A 17,815-nucleotide genomic window follows, 5' to 3' on the forward strand; every position below is an offset into this window, starting at 1 on the left:
CTCAAGCTAAAGCACAGATGCCGTGATTGCTCAAAAAATAAATAACTACACTAACAAACATTTGCAATGCAGTTATTCTTACATTACTTAAAGTTTGAGCTATTGGTGTTGCATTATTATTGGCAACGCCGATAGCTCAAACTTTCAGTAATGCGAGATCTGCATTGCAAATGCTTGTTAATACACTGCAAACAGAGGACAATTTATCCAGATGCATGCTTTTTAATTCAGCTACAATATCTTTTGCTATTCATAATCTTGTGTTTCTTTTTCTCACCAGATCTTCCTTTATTCATTGAAAAACAACACAATGCACTGTGATTATGGAAAAGTCGAATCAGACTCTCTTGAGGGAATTTTTAATTTTGGGATTATCACAAAATCCTCAGCTTCAAGTTCCAATTTTCATTGTGTTCTTACTCATGTATTTATTTACTCTTCTCGGAAACCTTGTCATTATTACATTAATATGCGTTGATGCACATCTTCAAAACCCCATGTATTATTTTCTCATGAACTTATCTTTCCTAGATATTGGTTTCACAACGGTCACCATCCCAAAACTGCTGGCGATCTGCCTGAAAGCCAAGAAATCTGACAAATCCATCAATTTCTCTGCTTGCATTCTTCAATTCTATTTTATGGCTTCCTTCATCAGCACAGAGTTTTACTTACTGTCGGTCATGGCTTGTGACAGGTACATTGCAATTTGCAACCCCCTGCGCTATGCATCTGTCATGAATAAAAGAGCCATGATTTCATTGACTGTAACATCCTGGACAATAGGCTTTCTTGACATTATACCACATGTTGTTTTGATATCAAATTTATCCTACTGTGCATCTAATGAAATCAATCATTTCTTTTGTGATATAAATGCTCTTCTAAAACTATCTTGCACAGACACATTTTTCATAAATATCGCAACTTTCGGAGAAGCTATTGTGGTAGTACTGGGCCCTTTCATCTTAACAATAACTTCCTATGTGCTAATCATCTCAAATATCATGAAAATTCCCTCCAAAACAGGGAGACAGAAGTTGTTCTCTACATGCTCCTCTCATCTGACCGCAGTTGTTTTGTTCTATGGAACTGAGCTTGGTGTTTACATGAAACTAACATCTGGTCACTCATTGGACAAAGACAAGCTCTTTGCTGTAATGTATACAGTCATCATTCCAATGTTGAATCCAGTTCTTTACAGTTTGAGAAACAAGGATGTAAAAGGTGCTTTGGAAAAAACAATAGGGAAACTAAGGCAGACAAACACTGTAGTACATTAATTTAATAGTTCAAGCTGTACATATAGAAAGTGTTCTTATCCATGGTCATACCCCAAGTCTTAACAGAGTTTGCTTATAACATTAATACCAAAGGTAAAGCAGTGTGGAAATTAAATGTGTCTTTACTCATCAACAAAAAACTGGGCAAACGATGACAGGAAATAACTAATGAATTTGTAAACATGAATGTAAACTAAGCCATCACGTATTACATTTTTTTATGGCCTGTGGCATAACACCTGTGGTGTTTCCCATTCCTCAGCTAAGAAACAAATCATCCAAAAGGAGGGTACAGAGAAAGAGTTTGAGAAGACATATGCTCCCAAAATAAGGTACAACAGTCAAAAACAAACTGATTAATGTGACATTTGAGATATATTTTCACTACACAAAAAAAGGCAAAACTTGAGTTCCACTTCCATCCAACCGCCTTGTTATCCTCATGCAAGAGGTCTTTGAATCCCTTGAGACCTGGAAAATGGTGGATATGCCTGATCTGCCTCCCAGGGGATTTGAATTCTACTACCCCTCTGACCACGTGGATGGGTCAACCTCAGCGGTGGTTTTTCCCTCATTTGTGGCTGCACCCAACTAGAAATCCAGCTCTCCTTGGGACATTATTAGGGTGGTCAACTAGTTCTGCTCCCCATGGAGATGAAACCCCAATAGGCATCACTTTAGTGGGTCCCTGGGACAGTGTTTTCCCCTTCCATATTTGTCATACCAATGAACCTTTAGTGCCCCACTGACCACCTCAGTGTACCAGTAAGCGAGACAAATATTGATTAGAGATCAGGAAGAAATGCTGCTGCCCCCTCCATACTCCTGCCTGGCTTTGTCTTTCGATAGTTCCCATCAGCAATGATATTCTGTCATGAGGCGCTGCTGCCACTAAGATCTGACCCTCTAAATGCTGTTCTTTGAGGAGTGAATGCCAGCCAACTTCAAATTAAATAACTGGGTCTTTAAAGGACACTTTTGGAGCATGGCAAATTCCCACAAGCTGTCATATTATCATGTCATCAAATTAAATATCATAAGCTCTCACTTCCTGTGATGTCATTCAGTGTGAAAGGCACATGATGTCACCTCTGCTACCAACGGCATTCGGGAGAATTGATGCCCATGAAGGTGCGCCTGGGACAGGTGGTCCCATGGTTCTCCTCACCAAGTTCTGAAGTTGTCAGAGCAAAGGGGAACAGCACCACCATTCTCACACACCCAGATTGGTGATTGAGACCTTGGGGAAGGCCCGGGGAGGATTCCTGAGTGTATCTTGTGGATGTGTACCTGCTTGCATGTACACTTCTGGCTTCTCAATCGTGCATGCTCTTCCAGCTGTATTAAGGTTATTTTATTCCTGAAGCAGGATAGAACTCACAATACACACCTTGTGTGCCAATGGCCACCCTCACCACATACATGATACAACTATAATTCCACTGGCCCTTTAAACAAATCAACCCACACTCCTCTTTGGTTCTAATGACTTTCCCTCTCTTAATTTTCCAAATTTCTTATTCAGGACTTTTATCTTTCCTGAGTCCTACTAGTCCTGCACTTAGCTTGCTGCCACTATATCTCATTGTAACCTACTGGTCTTCCATGACCTGACCTACTGGTCCCAGCATCGAGTCCAGTGATGACTATTTAACAATATCCTCGAATCCATCCATCTCTTTCCATTTAATTACCCCAAGCTTTAGATATCACTCCACCTTTTGGTTTCCTGTGATATTTTCACAGTAACCAGAAAACCCCTCAACAAATAGTGTTCTTTCTGCTCCCTTGCTCCCTTAGCCTTTTTTCGGGCTGAAGCTAGCCAGAAGTCTCTCATCTATTTTCTAAATCATTTCACCAACTTCACACCTAATCCATCCAAAGAGCCCTCTCTACGAAGAAGAGTCAGAGACAGTACAGCAGACTTCAATTGATATTTCCCTTCTCCCAAAGCATGACCAATGCCTCCTGAACCTCACTGCTGTCCCACAACCACTGCACACTTCATAACTGACCCCCACAAATCTACAGAGGTGCCAACTGAAGCTAAGAGGTTAATTTTACAGCACTTACCACCATAACTGCCCCACTCCGTACTTCCCACCTGCTCCCTCGCCCCCACCCATTCCATTTCTTTGATTAAGGTATCTTGGTATACACTTAGTACCCCCCAATTTCCCTTTGTCTTATATAGGTCTGAATAATGAGCTGGACGAACTTCATGCCACCCCTCCGAAGCCAATTTATATATTTAACTGCTGATATACTCCACTTAAGAAAGGACACACTTGATGGCTTTTCAAGAGGGGTTTAACCATGGCATGTTTCCACGCCACGGGAACCGTGCCACTTTGTAGTGCGTGGTTAAACATATCCGTCAGTCTGGCCAAGATTGTGTTTTCTCCTTTCCTGAGTATATCAGGGGGGCTGGGTTGAGCGGTGACCCTGATTTGACGGTCCTGAGCATTTCCTCTATGGCTTCCTTGTTCATTGGCGGGAAGGCTGTCAGTGTGATCTTAAATGTGACTGCTGCTGCTGGTATTGAATTTAGGGCAGTGTTTTTGGGTAGAGCTAACAGAATGTTGTTCACTTTTCCTAGGAAAAGGTTTGCAAGCAAGTTTCAGCACTCTTTTGAGGGAGTTGGCCCTTACTGACTCGTAACTGCTTTCATAAGACTACTTACTAGTTTGAATAATTCTTTGAAGAGTTGGAGGACATTTTCTATTTTCGGACCGAGTAAGAGATTCTTGCTTTTATAATCGAGCATTGGTATTTTGCCATCGATTCCTTGTATAATGCCTTGCTGGGCCACGTATATGTTTTTCTCAACACTCTTTCCATTTGTTTTTCTTCCTTTTTTGTTTCATAAGATTTGCTGAGAACCAGAGAGTGCATCCTACCAGACTACTTGGCCCCCGGGGCTTCATAGGGCCAGGGGCATCCTAGGAGCCTCTGAGCCAGTCCCCAAACTCATTATATCTTTCTCCAATTTCCCCTTCTATACTAGGAATGGATTCCACTAGGAAGCTTTTCTCAACAAGGGGTATCTAGTTTCGACAGGCATTGACATGCTTAGCGGGGAGGGGAAATGTATCTATATGCATGGTTGTGTGCAAGGAAAAGGGCACTAAGTGGTGGTCCAACCAGTATATTGGGATAGGAGCATCCGCTGTGAGCTCAGTGATATTACAGAAGTTAGGATCCAGTAGGTGGCCCAATTTGTGGCTTGGCTGATTTACGAACTGAATCTTCCGGATGACTGTCATATTATTGATAAGGTTTTTTATGCTGTTACTGCTATCATTTTTAAAATGTAGATTAAGATCATCAAGTAATGTGAAATGAGACTTCTGTAGGCTAGGTTCAGCTAGAAACTGTTGGAGAGCTTGGCTAAATTCTGAAGCGTGACCTGGGGGGACGACACATCAATATTCCTGAAGAAGTGAAGGTGGCAATCAATCAATCAATCAGTACATTTATAGAGCGCACTACTCACCCGCGAGGGTTTCAAGGCCCTGAGGGTGGGGGGGAGGGTGCTGTTACTGCTCGAACAGCCAGGACTTGAGGTGTCTCCTGAAGGTGAGAAGGTCTTGGGTCAGTCGGAGGTGGGTGGGGAGGGAGTTCCAGGTCTTGGCGGTGAGGTAGGAGAAGGATCTGCCGCCTGTTGTTGTTCTTCTGGTGCGTGGTATGGTGGCGACAGCGAGGCTGGCTGAGCGGAGTTGGCGAGTCAGGGCATAGAACGAGAGGCGTTTGTTGAGGTATTCGGGTCCGGCGTTGTGGAGCGCTTTGTGTGCATGGGTGAGGAGCCTAACGTGATCCTCTTGTTGACGGGGAGCCAGTGCAGGTCTCTCAGGTGGGCGGTGATGAGGCTGTGACGGGGATGTCCAGGATGAGGCGTGTGGAGGCATTCTGTACGCGTTGCAGTCTTTTCTGTAGCTTGGCCGTTGTCCCTCCATAGAGTGCGTTGCCATAGTAGAGCCGGCTTGTGACGAGGGCTTGGGTGACAGTCCTTCTTGTTTCCATGGGGATCCATTTGAAGATCTTTCGTAGAATGCAGAGGGTGTTGAAGCAGGAGGAGGAGATGGCGTTGACTTGCTTGGTCATGGTGAGCGATTAGTCCAGGACAAACCCTAGGTTGCGTGCGTGGTCGGTGGGTGTCGGTGCTGTACCCAGGGTGGCGGGCCACCAGGAGTCGTTCCAGGCAGAGGGGGATGGTCCAAGGATGAGGACCTCCATCTTGTCTGTGTTCAGTTTCAGGCGGCTGATCTTCATCCATTCGGCGATGGCCCTCATTCCTTCTTGGAAGTTGGATTTGGCGGTGACTGGGTCTCTGGTCAGGGAGAGGATCAGCTGGGTGTCGTCGGCGTAGGAGATGATGTTGAGGTCATGTGCGAGGACGATGTCGGCGAGGGGGCTCATGTAGATCTTGAAGAGCGTTGGGCTGAGTGATGAGCCTTGGGGTTCGCCGCAGATGATCTTGGTGGCCTCTGAGTGGAACGGGGTTAGGCGGACTCTCTGGGTTCTGTCGGTAAGGAAGGAGGAGATCCATGTCCAGGGCCTTTCCCTGGATCCCTGTATTGTGGAGACGTGTTTTTAGGGTGCGGTGGCAGACCGTGTCGAAGGCAGCTGATAGGTCTAGGAGGATGAGGGCTGCGGTTTCTCTGTTGTCGAGCAGGGTTCTGATGTTGTCGGTGGCGGCGATGAGGGCGGTCTCGGTGCTGTGGTTGCTGCGGAAGCCAGACTGGGACGGGTCGAGGGAGCCATTGGTTTTGAGGAAGTTGGTCAGTTGCTTGTTGACTGCTTTCTCGGTGACCTTCGCCAGGAAGGGGAGCAGGGAGATGGGCCGGAAATTCTTGAGGTCGTTGGGGTCTGGTGTCGGCTTCTTAAGGAGGGCGTTGTTTCCAACTCTCAGGGAAGGTGGCAGATTCGAAGGAGCTGTTGATGATGTCTCGGAGGTGGGGTGCGATGATGGTGTCTGCTTTGTTGAAGATGTGGTGAGGGCAGGGGTCGGATGGAGAGCCGGAGTGGATGGTGTTCATGATCTGGGTGACGTCTTCGGTATTGATGGGGGTCCAGTGACTGAGGAGGATGGTGGGGGGCGTTGGTTCTGCGGCTGGTGGAGGTGTCTGGTTTGCGAAGCTGTTGTGTATGTCGGCGATCTTGTGGTGGAAGAAGGACGCAAGGGAGTCGCAGAGGTCCTGTGAGGGGGGGTGTCGTTGGAGTTGGAGCTTGGGTTGGAGAGTTCCTTCATGATGCTGAAGAGCTCCATGCTGTTGTGTGCGTTGTTGTCTATGCGCTCTCTGAAGGCCGTTCTCTTGGTGATGCGGATGAGCTGGTGGTGTTTGCGTGTGGCGGTCGTAAGGGCCTCGAGGTTTTCCGCAGTCCGTTCTTGGCGCCAGGCTTTCTCTAGAGTTTGGCGGGATTTTTTGGAGTCCTTGAGATCTGTGGTGAACCAGGTGGTTCTCCTGCTGTTGTGCTTGTTCGGAGGGTTCTTGATAGGGGCGAGGGTGTCAGCGCAGTTGCTGATCCACTGTGTGAGGCTTCGGGCGGCGGTGTTGGTGTCCGAGGTGTTGGCCGGTGGGCCCTGGGCGAGGGCGTCGGTCAGCTGGTCAGTGGTGACTTTGCTCTAGCATCTTTGGGGGATCTGCGGCGGTTGTATGTGTGCGCTGAGTTTCTTGTAGGAGAAGTGGATGCATCGGTGGTCGGTCCAGTGGAGAGTGGTGGTGTGGCTGACCGTGACGTTGGTGCTGGCGGAGAAGATGGGGTCCAGTGTTTGACCTGTGTGGTTGCTTCAGTCCGAAGTTGGAGAGGTTGTCGAGCAGGGTGGTGGTGTTGTGGTGGTGTTGTTGTCGTTGTTGTTCTCCAGGTGGAAGTTCAGGTCCACCAGGAGGATGTAGTCTGTGGTGGCGAGGGCTTGCGTGCTGACGAAGTCGGCGATGGATTCGTTGAATTGTGGGCATGGACCCGTTGGTCTGTAGATGAGTGTTCCTCTGAGGGTGGTCTTGGGGTCAGCGTGGATCTGGAAGTGTAGGTGCTCGGCGGTGCTGAGAGTTTCTTCGGTGCTGGACGTGACTCTGAGGGTGTTCCTGTGGACGATGGCGATTCCTCCTCTGGGCTTGTTGGTACGGTCCCTCCGGATGATTTTGTAGCCGTCCGGGATGGCAATGGCGATGTCAGGGGCCAAGGAGGCGTTCATCCAGGTTTCCATCAGGAACGCGACATCCGGGGCTGTTGAGTCGAGGAGGTCCCAGAGTTTGATGGCGTGCTTGTGTACAGAGCGGATGTTGAGTAGGATACACTTGAGGTCATTGTTGTTTCCTGGGCTGGTGTGGGAGGCGGTGGTTCGGGTCCTGGTGTAGCAGCAGTTTCGGCAGGAGAGTGGTCCGTGAGTGCGCTTCGGGGTGGCTTGGTAGCAGGCAGTCGAGCGGCTGGTGTTGAGTGTAAGGAGGGTGGTGGCGTCTAAGGTCCATCGTGCGCGGTGGGCCTGTAGGGGGCCAGGGGTTCTGACGCTGGGCGCGGTCCAGGCACGGACGGGCACAGACGGGCTTGCCTCTGGCACACCAGCGGCGTGCCCGCTGCGTGCGGCCGCACAGCGGCCGCTATTAAGAAGGCGTGGAGGGAGGGAGGAGCAGCTAGGAGGCGGGTAGCGGGAGCCAATGGGAGGGAGGGGGGCGGGGCCGCAGCGGACGCAGCGGCGGGAAAGAGCGGGAAGCGGGCAACGGGGAAAGGAGGAAAGGACGGCGAAAAAAGCAAAAAAGACAAGGAGGCAACTTTATTCACTCGGGGGGGGGGAAGCAGAGGGGAGCCGAGGCAGCACAACGGGGGATCACGAAAAACGGAAAGAAAGCGAGGTAGACAGGGACACAACGCAATCAGATGGACAGAAAACAAGCACAGATGAGCAGAGAGAGTGAAAGCAGACAGAATACAATCAGATGGATAGAGCAAGCTCAAATGAGCAAATAAAGAGAGAAAGCAGACAGAAACAGGCAGAGCAATACTTACAATACTTACAATACTTAAAGCCCACCACTGGGCCACCAGGGATGAGGCGCAGGCGGGAGCCTATGGGTGGAACTTCCAGCAGTAGCAGCAGTAGCGAGGGGCACGGCACCAGCAGGGTGTGCTGATGCGGCGGGGGAGCGGCCTGGCCTGAAACAGGGTCAAGGGCTGCTCAAGAGAGGAGAGCAGGCTGTCATTTCTGGGAACTTTTGTGGTAGTTAATTGTGCTTTTAGTTTGTTTTGGAAGATTATGGATACCCCCCCCCCCCCCATGAACGTTTGGGTAGGTGCTTTTGGCACTGCAGATATATCCATTACAGTGTTCTTTCTCCTGACCAAGTTTCCTGCAAGATAAACACTGAATAAATTATCATTCAGACTAGAGTCAAATAAATTCAGACAATTCTTGTAGCCATGGATGTTTCATGAGAGGTGCTTGGTTCAAATGGGTTGGTCATTGTCCTAATAACAATCAGTCATAAAACATGAACGGCTCCAAATTCTTGTGGGGATCTGTTGAAAAGCAGACAAGGTTTGTGAGCACTTAGCATCATTGTGAAATAGGTACAGATACCATAATCACCATCCCCAAGTTATCTTAAGCTCCTTTGATATTTTGCTTAATGTGTTTGTAAAGAGAAAAGTCTGATGAGTAAATTCCACTTGGTTTGTAGCCCATCCACTGTGGCAAGTGAAGACAGATGCTTGAGATCAACTGGCAGGCCCTTCACAACATCTTTTAACTGACCCACAAAAAATTCAACACCTTGGGCACGGAGCTCCTGCTTTGCTTCCTGAATAATCTGAGGGGCAAGATTGGATTGAAATTCAACTCAAGTTACATCACTACTCTCTGACCTGACAATTAACACTTGTTAATGCATAGTAAAAATATTTTTTGTTACCCTAAATGGGAATATTTTTTATCACATTAACTTTTAATCAAATATCAATTTCAAAGTTATTAGTGTTTTTTCTTTTGCTCTACAATTAAAATAAATGTATAGAATTAATTTAGCTTAACTTTTAACATAAAAATATTTGAACTAACTTTTTCAAGTTTAAAAAACTTTTTATTTTTCCCCATAACTTACCATATGGAGATCTCCACACTCACCATGAAAAGTGTAAAAATATTTTACAGTAAATATTGATTATATTTATTTTAAACATAGAACAAAAGAAACAATGCTAGAGCACTACTACCTTCATATTGCATATTTTTGTTATTAGTTTAAATATATTAAATTAAAATTATTTGGCTGAAAGGAAGGAGGACAGAGAAGGAATTACTGATCTCACTCAGCAAGAACTTCAAAAATACTTGGGGAGCGGGGCCTTGTCCCCTCCCCTTAATTAAAAAAAGGCTTCAGGGGATGAGGTCCTTGGGGCCCAGAGAGGCTTGGGGAGGGGTGGCGTGCGCTCCTCTCCCCTTAAAAAAATGCCCTAGGGATGAGGTCCATGTGTCCCAAAGTGGCTTAAAGAGGGGGGTTGCACCAATGTATTGGACACAGGGACTGACCAATGTTTGACCAAAGAGTGTTCTGAGTAACGAGAGGAGACCAGGACCTACCTGCTCGTCGATCCTCCCGATGTGCATCGCCAGTGAGCCGAACATTGCAGCAGCTCTCACTGCATTCTTTGCAGCAGCAAATCCTGATCAGCAGATCCTCACAGATGGACTATCCTTGCTCGTTAAACCCTCATCGGTTAGTCTGCAGTGTCAACCCGCTGGAGATTTTTAACTAAGAAGAGACTACATCCGAACAAGGGAACCTTCACTGCAACTTCGACCAGCAGCTCCAGATGACAATGGTGCCCACTCAGACACTTCCAGCTGCCTTTTCCCGATGTACTTTACCTTCCCTGACATTTTTATTTTAAACATTTCTAATGCTGTAGATAATTCAAGATTAGACCCAGTCCACCCCTTGTATCCGAACTGCGCTCCATCGTGGTTGACCTTAACTTTAGAGATTTCCCTGGTCTCACGCAACCAAATATCCACGGTTGGTGATTTGTTCTTTTTGAGCTATTTTTCACTTTAAACTTTAGAAATTCATTGCTCCTGTTCTCCTGGTTGGATTTTTGTTATTTTGGTGGCAAATAATTTATTCTTGTGTTTTGCTTTCACTTTATTACTGTTTAAGTGCTGCATAAATGCTTTACACATTGCCTGTTAGCTAAGCCTGACTGCTTTTGTGCCAAACTACCAGAGGGTTAAGCATAGATCAAGTTAGTGCCTTTTTGTGGTTCATCCTGACAAGGACTGTGGCTGTTACTTGAGTGGGTCATCTGCCCCCTCAACCAACAACTCAATTTCTCACACCTAACCACTGTGGTACATTTTAAATCCTGAGTTTGTGCTTCTCTATACCAAGCACACTTAAACTATACTCCCTACTAGTGTGGATGACATGTGATTCCTACACTTTGTAATCCTCAGTCTTATGTACCAATTTCTATAGATTGATTTACAGGTTTGATTTGTTGTCTCTGTACAATTTATATGTTTCGTAAAGTACTCTGACATCCTACTCTGGTATGAGCTGCACTATAAAACAAATAGAATGTATGTGAGAGAGGAGCTATGGAGAGATGGGGAGCAATGTTGGAGGGTTGTTGTAAGGGAATCGGAGAAGAAGGGGCATTGGGGACCACAATCAATAAAGCCATCCCTTCAAGTAGCTTACAGACCTTCCAACATGTGAACATTTTGGGAGGTGGGGTGTAGGAAAGTACGGTCTGCTTTTATGGTTACCTTCACTTTTTTTCTGGTGATAAGATGTTTCTGACTAGTCTGGCTGGGATCCTGCTAACCAGGACCCCAGCCTCTGTGATTTTGCCCATTAAATTGAACATGGTGATTACACTACAGATTGGCTACTGGTGTATTCTTCTATGTGCCTAGTATATGGTACTCAGGTACCCAGGGCGTAAGTACACCAGGGGTCTCCCATAGGCTGAAGCATGTATTATGCCATTCATGAGAGACCATTCAAATTGTGACTGCAGGCCTGTTATTGTAGCCTGTGTAAGCTGGTGCTGGCACCACTTATGAAATATACAGGTTTTCCCTATATCTAAGGTCACTGCACTTAAAACCTATAAGTCATCCCTAAGGCAGGGTGCTTGGTTCTATGCGTTAGGGTGCCCCTGCATGAGCAGGGCACCCCTACAACCTTCGGAGTCTATTCTCCCGGGTTTTAAGTGGATCAGCCATTATGACATATTGAGTGGCTATGCGTCATTACGTGATGACCGTCTCTAAAGTGGCAGTAATGAACCTGGTAATGTTTGGTATCAAACATGTTGGAATCATAACCCATGCCATAAACGGTGTAGGGGTATGATTCCATGCACTGTAAAGCTCCTCCGGGAGGCCCTCAGTGCTCCCGGTACCAGTCTTCCAGAACCAGACAGCAAGCTAGGGCTGCTGCTGACCAGAGACATGTTTCTGTCTTCCTGCTGCTGAGCCAAGCATGAGCAGGGAAAGGTAGGACAATAGATATCCTGTCACATAGAGGTGTGACCACCTCCCAGACATGGTTTGGTGTATTGAGGTAGGGTGGGGGTGCTTGCCATTACCACGGAGACGCTTGAAGGGCACATTTGGTGCCCTCCTGGCATACTCCAATTCAAATCAGTTCAGGGAGCTGCTGGCTCCCACTCTGGTGTGAAACTGGACAAAGGACATGGGAGTATTCTCCCCACTGTCCAGCCCCTTTCCTATGGGTACTTAAGGGCTTACCTGTGGCTGAGTCCCTATATTTGTCATGGAATAAGATACAGATCCGACACCACTTCATCTTCGACCATCTGGGCACTCTGGACTTCGCTGGACTTCACCTTGGACACCGAAACTGCAACTGGGAAGATTCCTGCTGCTCCTGGTCTTGTCGTCCTGCAACTCTGCTGCAACGTCTGTAGCTGTGCTCCAAACAGGAAGCCCCCAAAGGCCTGTCGACATCAAAGACACCTGAAGGAATCTCCCTTGAGGAGAAGGAGTCCCTTCCCTGTGTCTGCAGGCACCGCAATGCAGCTGACAGGTCTGTTGATTCTGGGCTCCCATGGACTCCGAAAGGCTCAACAACACAGGTGGTGGTTTCGCAACTCTTGTGAGGCCTACACTGTGTTCTCACTGAGTTGAGGCCAGTATCCTTTGTTGGAACCACAGGAACCGAATCCCGGTGGACCGCATCAACTTGCAGTTGCCAAGGCTTGTTGATGCTCTTCACCAGAGATCTTCCGGCTCCAAGTAGCTCCAACCTCAAGCATCTCCTGAAGCCAAGACCGTTGTCCTCACCACATCCTTGTGCACCGTGGGCCTGCTCGAGGTCCTCTTGCGACTCCGGTGTCTCCGGCCTGTGGGTCCTCTTGAGGGTCTTTCTTGACTCCGGTGGGCTCCCCTGATTGCTCAGGGCCTACTCCAACTCCCTTACTCTTGGTGAGTCATTTGGACCTTGCTGGTCCCGACACTGCACTTTTTTTGCCTACCATGTTGTTTGCAGTTGCCAAGGCATGTTGATGCTCCCAACGGACACCGAGCCCTCAGTTCTCAACATCTGGCACAAGGCAGCTCTTGAACAGCTTTGGGACCTCCTCAGCATCGCCTGGTCCACACAGCTGCAGCTCCAAGGTCATCGTCAACTCTCTTAAATCTCCTGAAATCAGAGGGCATTCGTCTTCCGTGCCTCCTGGTCACTCCTGAGTGGCATAGCCTCTGTCCACTCTGCTTGCAGGTACTTCTCAGCTTGAATCCACCTTTTGGTTCCACCGGACATTTTCACCTTCACTTCACACCTATGCACTGGCTTCCCTGGTGTAGGTATCCTGTTTCCTAGGGTATCCACGGGTGGGATGACTCTCCAACCGTCTGTCTTCCATGGGGTTTCTTCAGGGTCCACTGGGAAGGGTCTTGTTCTTTTAAATTGCAATCACAACTTACCCATTGAATTTAAATGAGTGCGTGGTGGTGTTCCAACTCGGCACCCGACCTCTGTGGGGTTTCTAGATACTCACCTTGGGTGGTTCCTTGAGTCCCCGGCTCTTCTACGTTTTCTGGGTCCACTCTTGTCTTGAGTCGTGGTTCACATTCCCATATTTTAGTATATGGTTTGGTCTCCCTCTGGTGACCACTGTGTATTTATGCTACTTACCTGTTTTATAAGCAAAGTATTATGTGCATTGTGTTATATCTCCGGGTAGGAGATATTGCTATGTGTCAGTGAGTGTCTTATTATAAATATCTATTTTTATAAATACACTGTGCGGTTCTTTTTTACTTAACCCATACCATTAAGATTAAGGTCGGGTAAAACAAGCTGCTTTACACTCCTTTTGGACTAAGCCTGAAGGCTGCTCTCCACAGCTACCACTTAGAGAACTTTCTAAGGTTGTCTAAGACCACTAAAATCACCATAAGGGTAGTCTAGAATAGTGCAGGGTGCTGCACCTACATAAGTGAGCACCATATACTAAGCCAGTTTCTCACATTGGGTGAAGCATAGAGCTGAGCACAGTCTGAAGCACTTTAATTTACTACCTGCCCCTTTTAACACCCAAAAAGCTTCTGAGGCTGCGACCGATATCCTTGGGATGTTTCACACCCGTAATGGACATCAGCTGCGAAACAATTAGCTGGAAACCTGCTCTCTGCAGGGGTTTCCAGTTAGCTGTGAGCACACCCCATGATATCGGCCCTTTATTGGGTGACTGTGTGAAGGGAGTCAATATTGTGTAACAAATAGTGGCACCATGTGAGTTGGAAGGTCTGAGCTTAAATAATGGGGTGAAAATGTCACAGGCATGAAAGAGATCGCATACAAACACATGTACAATTTACATGATATTGAATACGAAACTGATATTAACCAAGCATGTTCATCGTATATAAGTATATGAGAAAAGCAATTGTAAGGACAAAATAAGGCTGACTGTGACGTGACCAGTTCCAGACACAAAATGTAAGAGTGAACATAACACAACAGATGTTCCCATGCACTGGGCTCGAATCCTGTGAGTCTGCAAGGCTGTACACACATCCTGCTTGAAAAAGCAATCAAGTAAACTAAATTCAAAGCCACAGTGGAAGTGGATAGTCAAGTTGAAATGCACAAGCTACCCTGATGAGCTCAATAAACATGCTGCACAGTCGAAAGCAATCCTTTCCATAAGGCCTGCACAGTGTTTAATGTGCAAAACAAATCAGTGTCAGAGTCCTCGTCAGCAGGCCACTTCCGCTTGCACCGTCCATTGCAGTTGTCAGTGCTGTCAATTACAGTATCAACACAGCTGCTAACCATCACAATCCTACAAGTGTGACAATTCTGATTGATCCCGGTGCGCAGCCCCGTAAGAATGGTTTTGGCAGAAGGTATTCGTAATTTTTTATATTTTATTTATTTATTTATTTATTTTTATTGAAGAGGTTTTATATAACGCTGGCCAGACCCAAAGGTATCAGAGCGCTTTACAGCAGATATAGGGGATACATCACATAAAAGAGACAAAGGTAAGCATAAATGTTCAAAAGTGCCAGTGTGCTGTGCGTCATTGAGGTAGAGATGTCCTGAGGTAGTCTCAATGCGTGCATAAAGTCTTGGGCTAAATCTCTCTCCGAAAGGAGGTGAACGAGGAGGGGGTTAGGGAGCGGGGATGAGGTAGGAAGTGGTGGAACATTGACAAGGGTCTGTCAAGTGCAGGAAGAGGTAAGGTGGTGGAACATTGCCTGGTGGCTGCAGAGTGCAGGCTTGTACGTTTCGGTTCACAGTTCGGGAAGGCGTGGTTGAGGTATAGGTCTTCGAGGAGTCTTTTGAATTTTATAAAGGAAGGGATAGTCCTGATATCGGCTGAGATGGAGTTCCAGATTTTGGGTGCATTTCCAGCAAAGGATCGTGATGAAGTTTTTTGTTTGCGTGTTTTCAAAGGGATGAGTAAGAGGGTGATGGAGCTCCTGAGGTATCTTGTCTGGCCGGTTTTCTTGAGTTTGGAGGCCAGTATTCCAGTTTCCCTGTGTGCAGGGCTTTGTGAGTGAGGCAGGCAGTTCTAAAGCTGGCACGCAATTCGACTGGGAGCGATTTTAGTTCTCTAAGTGCGGGAGATAAGTGGTCATATTTTTTAAGTCCGGTGACCATTCTGGCAGCAGCATTGAGAGATGTTTTGAGTGGCACTAAGTGGAAACGAGCTGTACCGGAGAGGACTGCGTTCCCATAGTCAAGTCTAGATAACACCAGTGATTGGGTGGCTTGTTTGAGGTCCATGGGTGGGATGAAGGGTTTAATTTTGTTGAGAAGCTTCAGATTGAGGAAGGCTCTCTTCACGGAGATCTTAATGTGTTTCTGGTAATACTTAGTTTTTGGTCGAGGATGATTCCTAGCGATTTTACCGAGTTAGCCAGGGTGAGATTACCGTTGAGAGCATCAATTGCTTTCAGCCACTCTACGATTTGAGGTTTTTTTTCTTTATTGGCGATGAATAGGATTTCGTTTTTGTCTTGATTGAGTTTAAGGTGGTTTGTTAATAGCCATTGCCTCAGGGAGCCTTTTCCGAAGTATTATATATTGAAATAATAAACAACTGTTGTTTTGCTCCTCTCTAAATTGGACAAACAGTGCCACCATGTTGCAGATTGTCATAAATGTCAGTGCTGACAATTAAGTGACAGTGCTTAGCACCGGAAACCACCATCTCAAATAAAGCACTACGCCTCTACCAGCTCCATTAGACTCTCCTCAGTCCCCATTTGGGTTTGAGCCACCTGACTCCAGGGCATTAAGGACAACGTTGCAGGTCCTGACCTTTTAATCTACAAATCACTCATGATGCTAATTAATACAATTAAATCAAAACATGGCAACAACATCCAGAAAGCATTAGGCTATGCACAAAGATACAGGACTGGAAAAGGTAATAATGACAGTCTGGGAAAAGGTGATCACCCACTCTCTCTCAATTTTTGGCTTCTACCTGGACAGAAGTTGGTGGAAACACAGCTATCATCCTTTGGCTGATGTTCATCATTTGACCTAATAGTTGCAACTCAGGTCTTTATTTTTTTAATACACTACAAAGAGATGACAACAATTTATCCAGATTCATGCTTTTTCATTCAGGTACTATATATTTGGCTTTTCATAATCTTATGTTTCCATTTCCCCCCAGATCTTCCTTTATTCATTGAACAACAGCACAAATCACTGGAATTATGGAAAAGGTGAATCAGACTCTCTTGAGTGAATTTTAAATTTTGGGATTATTGCAAAATCCTCGGCTTCAAGTTCCAATTTTCATTCTCTTCTTACTCATGTATTTATTTACTCTTCTGGGAAACCTTGTCATTATTACCTTAATATGCATTGATGCACATCTTCAAAATCCCATGTAATATTTTCTGATTAACTTATCTTTCCTAGATATTGGTTTTACAACGGTCACCATCCCAAAAATGCTGGCGGTCTGCCAGAAAGCCCAAAATTCTGACAAATCCACCAATTTCTCTGCATGCATTCTTCAATTCTATTTTATCGCTTCCTTCATCAGTACAGAGTTTTACTTACTGTCGGTCATGGCCTATGGCAGGTACATTGCAATTAGCAACCCCCTACGCTATCCATCTATAATTAATAAAAGAGCCATGCTTTAATTGACTGTAACATCCTGGACAAAAGGCTGTTTTGACACTATACCACATGTTGTTTTGATATCAAATGTATCCTACTGTGCATTCAATGACATCAATCATTTCTTTTATGATCTCACTGCTCTTCTGAAACTATCTTGTACAGATACATATTTCATAAATATCGCATCTATCGAAGGAGGTATTGTAGCGGGCTTGGCACTTTCATCTTAACAATAGCTTCCTATGTGCTAATCATCTCAAATATCATGAAAATTCCATCCAACACAGGGAGACAGAAGTTGTTCTCCACATGTTCCTCTCATCTGCCTGCAGTTTTTTTGTTCTGTGGAACTGAGCTTGGTGTTTATTTGAGACCGACCTCAAGCTAATCCTTGGACAAAGACAAGCTCTTTGCTGTAATGTATACAGTTGTCATTCCAATGTTGAATCCAGTTCTTTACAGTTTGAGAAACAAGGATGTAAAAAGTGGTTTGAAAAAAGCTATAGGGAAACTAAAGACAGACAAACACTGTACTGCAGTAATTTAATCCTTTAAGCTGTACTTATAGAAAGTATTCTTATCTCTGGTCATGCCCCAGGAATTAACGGAGTTTGTTTATAGCATCAATGCCAAATGCAAAGCACTGTGGAAATTAAATGTGTCTTTACTTATCAACAAAAATCTGGGAAAATGATGACAGGAAATAATTAATGAATTTGTACACTTAAATGGAATCTAAGCCATCACTTTCTAATTGTTTTATGGCCTGTGGCATCACACCTGTGGAGTTTCCCATTCCTCAGCTAAGAAACAAATCATACAAAAGGAGGCTATAGAGAAAGAGTTCGAGAAGAAATATGCTCCCAAAATAAGGCAGAACAGTCAAAAACTAACTGATTAATATGA

The 17,815-nt window shown here is 45.8% G+C and overlaps 1 protein-coding gene and 1 pseudogene across 1 annotated transcript; both read left to right on the forward strand.

Moving 5' to 3' along the window:
• The first annotated feature begins 323 nt into the window (after positions 1-323).
• On the forward strand, positions 324-1,283 carry LOC146813376 (olfactory receptor 5AR1-like). Its single transcript, XM_085615398.1, has one exon. It carries the CDS (start codon positions 324-326, stop codon positions 1,281-1,283), a length of 960 nt encoding a protein of 319 aa, XP_085471524.1.
• Positions 1,284-1,324: 41 nt separating this feature from the next.
• On the forward strand, positions 1,325-17,456 carry LOC146813377 (olfactory receptor 5AP2-like; annotated as a pseudogene).
• Positions 17,457-17,815: the final 359 nt, after the last annotated feature.

This window comes from Triturus cristatus, chromosome 7 (genome assembly GCF_964204655.1).
Source record: "Triturus cristatus chromosome 7, aTriCri1.1, whole genome shotgun sequence".
Taxonomy (NCBI): Eukaryota; Metazoa; Chordata; class Amphibia; order Caudata; family Salamandridae; genus Triturus; species Triturus cristatus.